This window comes from Curcuma longa, chromosome 11, assembly GCF_044706935.1.
Source record: "Curcuma longa cultivar G26 ecotype Majalengka, Jawa Barat chromosome 11, ITB_CL_G26_1.1, whole genome shotgun sequence".
Taxonomy (NCBI): Eukaryota; Viridiplantae; Streptophyta; class Magnoliopsida; order Zingiberales; family Zingiberaceae; genus Curcuma; species Curcuma longa.
The window spans coordinates 5049896-5062734 of NC_133871.1; the positions used below are offsets into that span (position 1 = coordinate 5049896).

The following is a 12839-nucleotide window of genomic DNA, read 5'->3' on the forward strand; positions in this document are numbered from 1 at the left end:
ACACAACAGTAGATAAGGCTTCCACCCAAAATATAGGTGGAACTGAGGACTCTAGGAGTAGTGTGCATACCATATCCAACAAGTGACGATGTTTTTGTTCAGTCACCCCATTTTACTGAGGAGTATAAGGACATGAGCGTTGTGATAAAATACCTTTGTTTTGCAATAGGACTTGAAATTCATGTGATAGATATTCACCACCATTATCAGACCATAAAATCTTAATGCATGTAGAGAATTGTGTCTCAATAAAAGCTAGAAATTTTTGAAAAACAGTGAACACCTCAACTTTACTACGTAGAAAATATATCCACGTGAATCGACTATAGTTATCAATAAACGTCACAAAATATCTATACTGTGCATGGGAAGTAACTGGAGTAATGCCCCAAACATCACTATGTATTATCTCAAAGCATGTCTCAGCACGACCACCATGAGTAGGAAAAGGTAAAACTTTACTTTCCCCAAGTTTACAAGTAGTGCAAGTAAGAGGTAATTGATGTTTAAAAAACTGAATGTTGTCACCAAGAAAGCCATTCTTCATTAAATTAGATAAAATCACATTATTCGGATGGCTCAATCGTTTATGCCAAACATCGGCCTTATTTGTAGTAACAATAGAAGAGAAGGATAAATTTCTAGGAACAAAAAACTGCAACGGAAATAATCTTCCCACTTTAGGCCCCTTCGCAATCACCTGACCCCACACCTGATCCTGTACAATACAACCATCACGAGAGAAATGTACATCACAGTGGTTATCAACCATCTGACGAACAGAAATTAGATTTGTAGACAACCTAGGAGAGATAAATACATGACTAAAAGAAGACCCTATATCACCAATGGCTGTAATTGGAAGATTACTGCCATTAGCAATCTGAATATTTTGTGAGTCATTATACTGTCATACATTATGCAACAGATCAGGTGACCCAGTCATATAATTAGACGTCCCAGAGTCAACAATCCACGAAGAAGAAGAAGAAGTATTCATACCTTGGCCCTGAAGTGTAAGAGTAGAAAGGGCTGTGAGAATCATCTGTTGGACCATCTCTGGCGTAAGAACAAATTGATTGGTGCCAGTGACTGTAGATGTCCAATAACATTAAGATCTGGAACAGCAGCTTGAAAAGCTTGGGTCCGTCGATTTTCCAGACGTATAGGACACTCCTTGATAATGTGCTCATATTGCTTACAATAGTTGCAGAATTTCCTACCGCATTTGCGAGCAATATGCCCAAACTCCTTACAACTATAGCACTTCAGTTGACCATTACCACGGTTCCTCCCTTGAGCAGCATAAGCAACATTGATAACTGCAGATTTCTCTTGTGATGCACCTAGAACAGCTTGGGTAGCCAATCTTTGTTCTTCACGCAACAATTCTCCAAGACATATATCCAAAGAAGGAACTGGATTTTTATTTAGCAATCCAGCCCGAGCAACATCAAAGTCTGATCTCAATTTCATTAAAAACTGATCACGTTTACTAACTTCATGAATTGCCTGATTACTAGCTAAGGCCTCCTTTGATACTTTTGAATATATAATATTAGAATATTCGTCCCAAAGATTAAGAAATCCAGAATAATATTGCTCAATAGAAAGATCACCTTGACTGAAGTTATCAATCTCAAGCTCTAGTTGGAACCGTCTTACAGTATTATCTTGATGATATATTCGCTTCAGGTAATCCCACATCTCCTTAGCCGTATTAAAAGGACATAAATTGTTCACCATATGAGCTTCGATGGATCCGAGAAACCAAGAGATAATTCAGGCATCCTTTGTCTCTCATTAACCAAGATCCTTAGCGTTTTCAGGAGCCATTAAAGACCCATCAATGTGACCCCAAAGTTCCTTCCCTTTCAGAAACATCCGGAACTGAAATTCCCATGTTGCATAATTCTTACCGATAAATTTGATAGCCAAAGTCTCTGTTGGTATTCTTCTAGAAAAATTCTCAGAAGCCATCCGAAAAGAAAGAAATCTTAATCCAAATTCTCAATCACAAGTTAATCAACCGAGAGAAAAAAAATTTCCAAAAACTTGTTAATTGGAAATCAACTCAAAAACAAAAAAACAAACCAGAAAGCTTTAAGGGCAGAAGAAATTTCAATCTTCCTTCAGCTCTGATACCATGACCAGAAACTTTGAAATTCCATAAAAAGTCCCTTTTCTTTTCCGGAGCCTTCTCATTAAATAGAATTGCTTTACAATTTATCTTTAGTAACAAAGTAAATATAGCTATCATATTAATTACAGATAATCTAATTTAAGTATGTACTAATTACAAATAATCTACTCTAGGTAATAATATATACACGGCTAATTATCACAATTATGACAAAGTAAATTTCATATTTGATAGGTCATAATATCTACCATTGATAAAAATAATTACTACATAAAAATTATTGCTCCAATTTCTACGATATGAGTGTCAAGTATAAGTTTATAACCACATCCAAGATATCGATATGAGCAGTTTGGTTTTATTGAGGAGGAAGAAGAAGAAACACAGACCCAGTGATCGAACCAAATCTCGGTCTGTTTTGCACCAGTTTCCTCATGCTGGTGTTACTGATCATCTAAATACAGCATTCATCATCAATGAAACGATGCTATAAATATTATATAAAAAAAAATACACATTAGATACGTACTGGACATGCAAAAAATATATGTATATATAATTAAAATTTAATCTAATGGAATTTATTTAGAATCTAATGGAATTTATTTAGAAAACAATAATACTATAATTAATAAGAAAATAAATTAATATGATTATAAAAAATTTATCACATTTTTTAAAATTTAAAATAAAATTTTATTATAGTTTAATGAGACAAATAGATTAGGATTTGAAAAAGACTAAACTTATATTTGTAGAATTGAGTTTTCGATTAAAACCGAATTAAACTGAATTAATCAAACTTGAATCGAATTGAATTTTTTTAATTAACTAAACCAACTGAATTTTTAAATAAAAATCAAACAAACCGAATCGAAAAATATCAATTAATTCAATTTTTGATCAAATTAATCGAAATAACCAAATCTTTTAAATATTATGAAAAATTTATCAATTAGTTAGGAATTTATAAGTTTACTTACTTAAGAATTTATAAACTTTTTTTTAGAATAATTTAATTTAATTGAATAATAAATTTTAAAATCGAAATCAAACTGAATTAATCGAATTAATCAATTTTTTTAAAAAAATAATTGAAATTCTGAAATAACTGAACCAATTTTTTAAATTTGGTAGTTTCAGTCAGTTTATTCGATTTAATCAAATTTTTACTTACGGTTAATCAAATTATAAGTTTTGATTAAACCATCGCAATTCTTACTATCTTGCCCTAAATTGTCGTTGTCAATCTTCTTGCGTATCCCATCACCGTTGTCGTGCCTGCAAGCTGCCCGATCAGGCCACGACAAGGAGCGATTCCGACGTCGTCTGATTCCTCCAGCGGCAATCATAAATTTAAGCTCTTCAATACAATCTATTGATTGTAGATTAGGCGGGTTTAATTTTTAAATTCATTAAATTTTTTATTTTTATTTTAAATATCAATTCAATCTATTTAAATTATTTAAATTATTTGACAATACCGATCAATTCAACGAATCAAATCTAAATTAACGACTCTATATATTGCACATTCATTCAACAGTAATTAGTGTTAAATATTTTTTCAAGATTTAAAATTTAAAATTAGACTTTAATATTTAAAATATAATATTTAGATTAAAATAAATAAAATTAAAAAATATCATTAGATAGTTATGCAATGGATATGTAAAAATATAAATAAATATATATATATATAATTAAATTTAATCTAATGGAATTTATTTAGAATAATAATAATATAATTAATAAGATAATAAATTTATATGATTATAAAAAATTTATCAGTTTTTTAAAATTTAAAATAAAATTTTATTATTATTTAATGAGATAAATAAATTAGGATGTGAAAAAAGACTAAACATATATTGATAGAGCTGAATATGTAGCTAAAATCGAATCAAATCAAATGAATTAATCAAAATCGAATTGAACTAAATTTGTATGAACTAATCAAATCAATTAAATTTTCAAATAAAATCGATAAATCGAATTGATAAAATATCAATTAATTTAATTTTCAACTAAATTAATCGAATTAATCAAACTTTTAAATATTATAAAAATTTTATCAATTAGTTAGGGATTTATAAGTTGCTTATTTAGGAATTTATAAATTTTTTATTTTGATTAATTCAATTTAATCCAATAAAAAATTTTAAAATTGAAACCGAACCGAATTAATTGATTTTTTAGAAAAAATAATTAATATTTTAAAATAATCGAACCGAATATTTTAATTTGATCGATTCAGTCAATTTATTTAATTTAATCAAATTTTTGCTCACTACTATATAATGGTTAATCAAATTCTATGTTTTGATTAAACCATCGTAAGTCCGGTTGTCCTGCCTTAAATCGATACAGCCAGACTTTTCTCACGCATCTCATCACCATTGTCGTGCTCGCGAGTTGGCCGATCAGGACACATCGGGGAGCGCCCCCCATGTCGTCTAATTCCTCCGACGTTAATCATAAATTTAAGCTCCTCCATGCATGTAATCCGTTGATTGTAGATTAGCTGGGTTAAATTTATAAATTCATTAAATTTTTTATTTTTATTTTAAATATCAATTAAATCTATTTAAATTATTTAATAGTACAAATCAACCAATGAAATCTAATATATTGCACATTCATTCCTGAATAGTTATTATTAAATATTTTTTTTAAGATTTAAAATTTAAAATTAGGATTTAATATTTAGAATATAATATTTAGATAAAAAGTAAACCAAATTAAAAAAATAATATTAGATAGTTATGCAATGGATAAGCAAAAATATAAATAAATAAATAAATATATATATATAATTTAAATTTAATCTAATGGAATTTATTTTGAATCTAATAGAATTTATTTAGAAAATAATAATACTATAATTAATAAGAAAATAAATTTATATGATTATAAAAAATTTATCAGATTTTTTTAATTTAAAATAAATTTTTATTATAGTTTAATGAGATAAATAGATTAGGATTTTAAAAAAACTAAATATATATTGATAGGATTGAGTATTTAGTTAAATGAATCGAAGTAATTAAAATTGAATCGAATTTTTTTAACTAACCGAACTAACTGAATTTTAAATAAAATTGAATAAATCGAATCAATAAAATATTAATTAATTTAGTTTTCGATCGAATCCTAACCCTCGAGCCACGATTCCTGCCCTCGCTCTCTGCCGCGACTCGCGATCCCCTGCTCGCAACCTCGCCGCCTCTCTTCTCCCCCTGCTCCCTTCTCCCCTCGCCACTGCACTCTCGCGCGCCTCTCTTCTCCCCCTGCTCTCTACCGCACCCTCGCCACCGCAACCTCGCCGCCTCTCTTCTCCCCCTGCTCCCTTCTCCCCTCGCCACCGCAACCTCGCGCGCCTCTCTTCTCCCCCTGCTCTCTTCTCCCCTAATCGCCGCCGCCATCAACCTACGGTTCTGCCCTAAATCGCCGCCGTCGGTGCCCTAATTTCGATAGCTAAGGTTCGCTAAAATTCTTCAAGTACTGTCCAACTCTAAAATTAGCGACCTAATATAAATTCGATCGTTATTTAAGCGACCGATATTTGATTTCCATCGCTAATTAGAGATCGATTTTTAACTTCCGTCGCTAAATAGCTATCGATTATAATTCGATCTCTATTTACCGATCGAAATTAAAAATCGATCACTAAAACAACAACCGAATTATCATCGGTGGCTAAATTAGTCGCTAAAATTCTTCAAGTACCGTCCAACTCTAAAATTAGCGACCCAATATAAATTCGATCGTTATTTTAGCGACCGATATTTGATTTCCGTCGCTAATTAGAGATCGATTTTTAACTTCCATCGCTAAATAGCTACCGATTATAATTCGATCGCTATTTAGCGATCGAAATTAAAAATCGATCACTAAAGTAGCAACTGAATTATAACGACCAGGGAGGTTTCTCAGAGCACAGACCTCTCACCGCCACAGCTTAGGCGGCAACGTGCTGATACACCTACGGAGGCTGAGACAGCGCTGCCTGTTAATCAAGCGATGGATATTTCACTGTCCTGGAGGCTGCCCCCTGCCGACATTTCACCGCCAAGAAGAACCAGGGAGCCCTCTATCACAAGCCCTGATCTTTCTCCTCCCAGGAGAGTCCTCTCTCCTCCACGCCGGACTCGTCCACAGTCTCCTGAAGCTATTAGAGGTCGTAGTTCCTCTCCTACTGACCTTTAAATAGATTAGGATTTTAAAAAAACTAAATATATATTGATAGGATTGAGTATTTAGTTAAACGAATCGAATTAATTAAAATTGAATGAATCGAATTTTTTTAACTAACCGAATTAACTGAATTTTAAATAAAATTTAATAAATTGAATCAATAAAATATTAATTAATTTAGTTTTCGATAAAATTAATCGAAATAATTAAAATTTTAAATATGATAACAATTTATCAATTAATTAAAAATTTATAAATACCGCAACCTCGCCGCCTCTCTTCTCCCCCTGCTCCCTTCTCCCCTCGCCACCGCAACCTCGCGCGCCTCTCTTCTCCCCCTGCTCTCTTCTCCCCTAATCGCCGCCGCCATCAACTTACGGTTCTGCCCTAAATCGCCGCCGTCGGTGCCCTAATTTCGATAGCTAAGGTTCGCTAAAATTCTTCAAGTACTGTCCAACTCTAAAATTAGCGACCTAATATAAATTCGATCGTTATTTAAGCGACCGATATTTGATTTCCATCGCTAATTAGAGATCGATTTTTAACTTCCGTCGCTAAATAGCTATCGATTATAATTCGATCGCTATTTACCGATCGAAATTAAAAATCGATCACTAAAACAACAACCGAATTATCATCGGTGGCTAAATTAGTCGCTAAAATTCTTCAAGTACCGTCCAACTCTAAAATTAGCGACCCAATATAAATTCGATCGTTATTTTAGCGACCGATATTTGATTTCCGTCGCTAATTAGAGATCGATTTTTAACTTCCATCGCTAAATAGCTACCGATTATAATTCGATCGCTATTTAGCGATCGAAATTAAAAATCGATCACTAAAGTAGCAATTGAATTATAACGACCAGGGAGGTTTCTCAGAGCACAGACCTCTCACCGCCACAGCTTAGGCGGCAGCGTGTTGATACACCTACGGAGGCTGAGACAGCGCTGCCTGTTAATCAAGCGATGGATATTTCACTGTCCTGGAGGCTGCCCCCTGCCGACATTTCACCGCCAAGAAGAACCAGGGAGCCCTCTATCACAAGCCCTGATCTTTCTCCTCCCAGGAGAGTCCTCTCTCCTCCACGCCGGACTCGTCCACAGTCTCCTGAAGCTATTAGAGGCCGTAGTTCCTCTCCTACTGACCTTTAAATAGATTAGGATTTTAAAAAAACTAAATATATATTGATAGGATTGAGTATTTAGTTAAACGAATCGAATTAATTAAAATTGAATGAATCGAATTTTTTTAACTAACCGAATTAACTAAATTTTAAATAAAATTTAATAAATTGAATCAATAAAATATTAATTAATTTAGTTTTCGATAAAATTAATCAAAATAATTAAAATTTTAAATATGATAACAATTTATCAATTAATTAAAAATCTATAAATTTATAAATTTATAAATTATTTTTATTTTAATTAATTTAATTTATTAATTATTTAATTTAATCAAATAAAAAATTAAAAATCAAAATCAAATTGAATTAATTAATTTTTTAAAAAAATTAATCAAAATTTTAAAATAATCGAACGATCGGTCAGCTATATGATTTAACTAATTGTTACTGACCTAAATATATATTGGTTTCAAATTAATTTGGATTAAACAATCCCAATCCCTAAATATATATTGGTCATAGTTATACCCTAAATCCTAAATCGCCGCTGATCGCCACGCCGTTCTCCCAACCTATGCTGTCTGGAAATTTGGAGACGAGAAACGAGAAACGCGGAAACTAAAACGGAAAACGGCAATAGTTGAAGTTTCCAATTTTTGGAAACGTCGAAGACCTACAATGTCGAAGACCTAAAGTTAAATAGCCTTAACTTTATTTTAGGAGGGGTTAATTAAATAAATCTAATGTGGATGAGATTTGATCAATTAAATTTTAATTTTATGGTTAGAAGATTTAGTGGGTTTAATTGGTTAGTGGATGAGGTTTATTAAATTAATGGCTTAATGGTTTAAACCCAAAACCCATTGGATTATAAAAGAAGCTACAGCCCTACCGGTTTCCCAATCGCGATTTTCGTTTTCTTTCGTCTGTTCTTCGTTGCGCCGCAGCCTCTTTTGTCTCGCCGTCGACGCCGACCGGAGGGGCTGCCAACGCGAAGCCGAACCCCACCTTCACCTCTTCTCCTCTCTCTCATCTTCTGCCGCCTTGCCATCGCGCTCAGCCGCAGATCGAAGCCACCACCGCGTGCCCCCTGCTGCTGCCGGGAGAAGGAGCCGCGTGTCTCCTTCCCTCACGAACCCAGGAAGCGCCGTCCCCTCTTCTCTTCTTTTTCCCCTTCCTCGCCTTTCCTCCACCACACGGCTCCGACGCCGACTCCGGCTGCCGAAGCCTTCTATTTTCCCCGCATTCCTCCTCGTTCCCTTACAAGTACTCATGGCCTTCTGTTTTCCCCTCATTCCTGCTCTGTCCCTCAAAGATTACCTCAAGCGATATCAGTCAACAGGTGAAGACGACGAGAAGAAAAAGAAGAAGCAAAAAAAGATGAAGGTCAAGCCCAACTCTATGGGTGGCATCCTAGTGGTGGACGAAGATCCCGTGTGGCAAAAGCCTGTCCAAATTGAACAAGAAGAGTCGGCATCTGCTGGTAATCCTTAAAACACTACCATTTCGCTTAAATTTCAACATTTTTATTGAGTAATTTTGTATAGTTGATCCGTTTTGAAAATCAAATGGAGCAGATGAAGACAAACCACAAATTGATGAGGATATTGAGGTTAAACGGATGAAGAGATTGGAGGCCATTCGAGCACGGAAGCCCTATCATGCAATTTCAGAAGATGGGAGTGGTTGGGTCTCAATTTCTAATTCCTCAAAAAGTAGCAACGACCTGTCGCCGCCTCGTCAAGTGAGATTGAGGTTCGGCACTCCCTCTCCTGCTGACCTTTCTCCACCGAGGAAGAGCAGGAAGGTTCTTGTGGAGAAGGAGCCTAGAAGGGGTGGATTACTTTCAGCTAAAGAGCTTAGAGAAGAGAATGACAGGACGAAGAAGGAATCACTGTCAAGGTGATGGCCACATAACACCTGTGAATTCTTGGTTCAATTGAACATGGTTTTATGACATTTTGCTTGACATATGTGATATGTTTTTTTTGGGCCCAGATTTGCATCCTTGGATCCTAGTTTGAGTGGTAAAAGTGCAGAGCCAGTATACCGTGATGCAAAAGGTCTGAGTTCTCTCACACAGAGTGACATTTGAAATTTTCTCAAGTACATTTGGAAGCTCAGATTCTACCAGTTTTATAGTTTTATATCTGTATGTTTCTGACCGCTGAGTGACTGATTTATTTTGTGTAGGAAAAGCTATCTCAAAGGAAGAGCTACTGAAATCGAAAGAAAAAGAGAAACCAAAGGTATTTTTCACACATTTTATCTTTCATTTGGTGGTCTTTTACCGTGCGTGTCAGTCAAGTTCCAAGATCTAAGTTTTTTGTTTCACTTTTATTGTTAGTTATATGAGCACAAGAAGTTATGTTATTATTACAGCTATTTACTAGAAAGAAGAATTATTGATACACATTCAGTTGTTTAATTGTAGGCTCTCTTAGTTGGAAGCAAGTGTAGGAGTGATTTATAACCCTTCTTATTATTTATTAGCTCTGACATAATTTTTTTCTATTATTAATATCTATATAATGACTAAATGGTTGTCGTAAATGATATGCCACAGTTCAGAGCTTTGAAAAGTCTAAAACACGTGCATAATATAAATAACTTTATATATGGTGACCATAGATATCATCAATATGACTAAGGATTTTATCCAAACGTTCATATGTTAGGGTGTCCAATAGTAGTAATGATGGCATGTTCTTCGGAAATGGAGGCTATTCATCACGGCTACCATTTGCCTTACTATTGCTAGCTCGTTGATTTTTATTTGCTCTTTTTATTTCTGTAAGTTCACTTCCATTTGCAATATCTCTTCATATATTAGTGGCTAATGGTTGGTTCCTGGATTTGTTACAGTGCTTTTGGTTGTTTCTACTAAAGAAAGTTAACTTTTATCAGGAATATTCTTTTGTAATCTTCTTTTTACATTACTACAAGTGTTTTGTTTGCATGTCCAGGAAAAAAAATTGGAATGGGGTAAAGGCTTGGTGCAAAAGAGGCAAGCTAAAGCTAACACCAGAGAATTAGAACTTGAGAAAGAAAAACCTTTTGCTCGTACGAAGTAAGTTTTTTTTTGTACAAATCTTTTAGTTGCGAGTATGCATGATTTTTTTTTATAGACAAAATTAGATACTGATCAACAGTATATTAGTTATAATCTCTCACTTGTTGCTGCTATGATTAACATCGCTTATTCGAGTTTGAAATGCTTGTTGGATGTTGGACCTCTAGTAATTTTTGGGAACAATAATAAACTGGCACTGTATAAATAGTATGTTTTTTTAGGTGATTTTTTTTATCAATCTGAGAGTGGTTAGGTGGATATGAAACATTTTAAAACTCAATCCTTCTTGTTAGTTTTCATGGAGATTTGTGGCATATACATTAATGTTAGAAATTCAATAAATAAAACAAAATAAATTTCACACCTGCTCATGTGCGAACTGCTCCCGTAGTATATGCAAGGCCTATAAAAAAATTCCAAGCTATTAGTTAAGCCTCTAAAATCTAGTGATTTTTTTTATTGTTATAGTAGCTTTTTTTTATTGTTGTAGTAGCTTATTATGATTATCAAATGGGCATGTTGCTTATTGAGAAGCAAACATCATAATAATTGGATGACTTTAACAACCAACATACAAATCAACTAGAAATTTGGTTACCACTTCCCATTTAGATTATTATGATTGTGTTAAATAATCCGACATGTGTGCCCATATGTTGTACATAATTTTTTGTTAATTAGTATTTAGGTCTCATTTGTCATTGTTATCGTTTATGTTAAAATAACTTTTTGTAAATTAGTAGATCTTGATTTTATGTTTTGTGGTACTCGTAACTATATGTCTTCATTAAAATGCTATTTGACAACTTATTTGATCTCTAGGGATGATCCTGATCTTGATAAGATGTTGAAGGAGAGGGTTCGATGGGGCGATCCCATGGCACATCTGGTCAAGGTATATTTTTTATCTAAAGTTTGGAGTGTGCATCTTTTTTTAGTAGTATAATTAGTATCAATTTTTTATAGTATAATTATTCATCCCTTGATATGTTATTGCAGAAGAATTCAGAAACAATATTAGAAGATTTCAGTGAAAATGAAGCAATGAAGACATCTGGATTTATTATCCCTCAGATGATTCCGGCGCACAGCTGGTTGAAACGAGTAGTAGATTGTCCGCCAAATCGTTATGGAATCAAACCTGGTCGGCATTGGGATGGTGTGGACCGCAGCAACGGTATGTTGGTTTAGTCTCTTAATTTTCAGATCCTTCAATTTACGTTTCTTTTAGTTTTCTCACTCAGTTGGAAACTTGTATTTTGTGTTTATGTAAATCAAGTTAATAAACAAAATATTTTGCAACTGACTGAACATGATTTAATTTTTTTGGTAATCGAAGGGTTCGAGAAGGACATGTACAAAAGACAGAATGAGAAGCGAGCCACTGAGAGAGAGGCATACCTGTGGTCCGTCTACGACATGTGAAGAAACAAACCATTACTCCTGGACCAAAAGAAGTTAGTGCATTTTCCTATGTATCGTATCGGCAGTATAGTTTGTATACAGTTATATTTCTGTCTCACTTCCAGAAATCACTTGAGATGTTTCTTCTGATGAATGACTAATGCATTATGTGCTATCTCAACCTGTTCTTCCTCGAGACATTCTGGATCTTTTCGTCGATACGTGCATGACTCAAATGCTTGCTTAGTCACTTGCCTTTTGATGCGACACCGACATCTAATGTGGCATTTCCTGACCCCTTCACTATGGTTGATCTTACATGATAAGCTCAACATCAATCAGGGTTGTGTAGTAAAACTCACAACTAATGTAATACAATTCTATGTATCAAAACTATTTTAGTGATAAGAAGGACTATGTATAAAATGAATTAAAAATAATAATATTTGTGTGTTACAGCGACTCCCAGAAAATGACCTGTAGATGGAGATGGAACATGGAATCTATCCTTTGTTCCGTTAGATTCCAATTTCTCTCTCACCTAAAATTTAATAAATAATCATATAAATATTACTACTTACTTTTTTTATTTATATTATTTAATGGTCTCCCTTTCATCCAAGTCATTTTCTCAACATGTTTTCTAGAAGTTTATTAATGTTAAAGGTGCCCCTAAGTTTTCCATTTTATCGTGAAAATAATCTTTACTTAATTTAGATAGTAATCTAAAATGCTAAAAATAAACATTTTAAAATTTAGTAGTGATTAATTTGAACTGCAAAAGACGTTCATAGCAGATCTGTGATTCTCTTGAAACTATGTTAGGTGGATGGCATTAGTTGGTCAAGTTTGTCCAAAAAAATTAATTGCAAATATTAAGAAAGAAGTGGAAC

At 33.6% G+C, this 12839-nt stretch overlaps 1 protein-coding gene across 1 annotated transcript; it reads left to right on the forward strand.

Annotated features, from left to right (window-relative positions):
- The first annotated feature begins 8443 nt into the window (after positions 1-8443).
- On the forward strand, positions 8444-12609 carry LOC141841596 (pre-mRNA-splicing factor CWC26-like). Its single transcript, XM_074729775.1, has 8 exons — positions 8444-8952; positions 9047-9371; positions 9468-9532; positions 9663-9718; positions 10436-10539; positions 11365-11437; positions 11542-11719; positions 11882-12609. The coding sequence occupies exons 1-8, from the start codon at positions 8742-8744 to the stop codon at positions 11965-11967; spliced, it is 1098 nt and encodes a 365-aa protein (XP_074585876.1). The 5' UTR covers positions 8444-8741; the 3' UTR covers positions 11968-12609.
- The last annotated feature ends 230 nt before the right edge of the window (positions 12610-12839 follow it).

What these genes read in the sequence shown, in the direction of transcription:
- LOC141841596 (XM_074729775.1), top strand. Translation starts at nt 8,742, where the DNA reads ATGGCCTTCTGTTTTCCCCTCATTCCTGCTCTGTCCCTCAAAGATTAC. An exon ending in AAGAAGGAATCACTGTCAAG is followed by an intron (nt 9,372 to 9,467) that starts GTGATGGCCACA and finishes TTTTGGGCCCAG; the next exon opens with ATTTGCATCCTTGGATCCTA. An exon ending in AAACCTTTTGCTCGTACGAA is followed by an intron (nt 10,540 to 11,364) that starts GTAAGTTTTTTT and finishes TTTGATCTCTAG; the next exon opens with GGATGATCCTGATCTTGATA.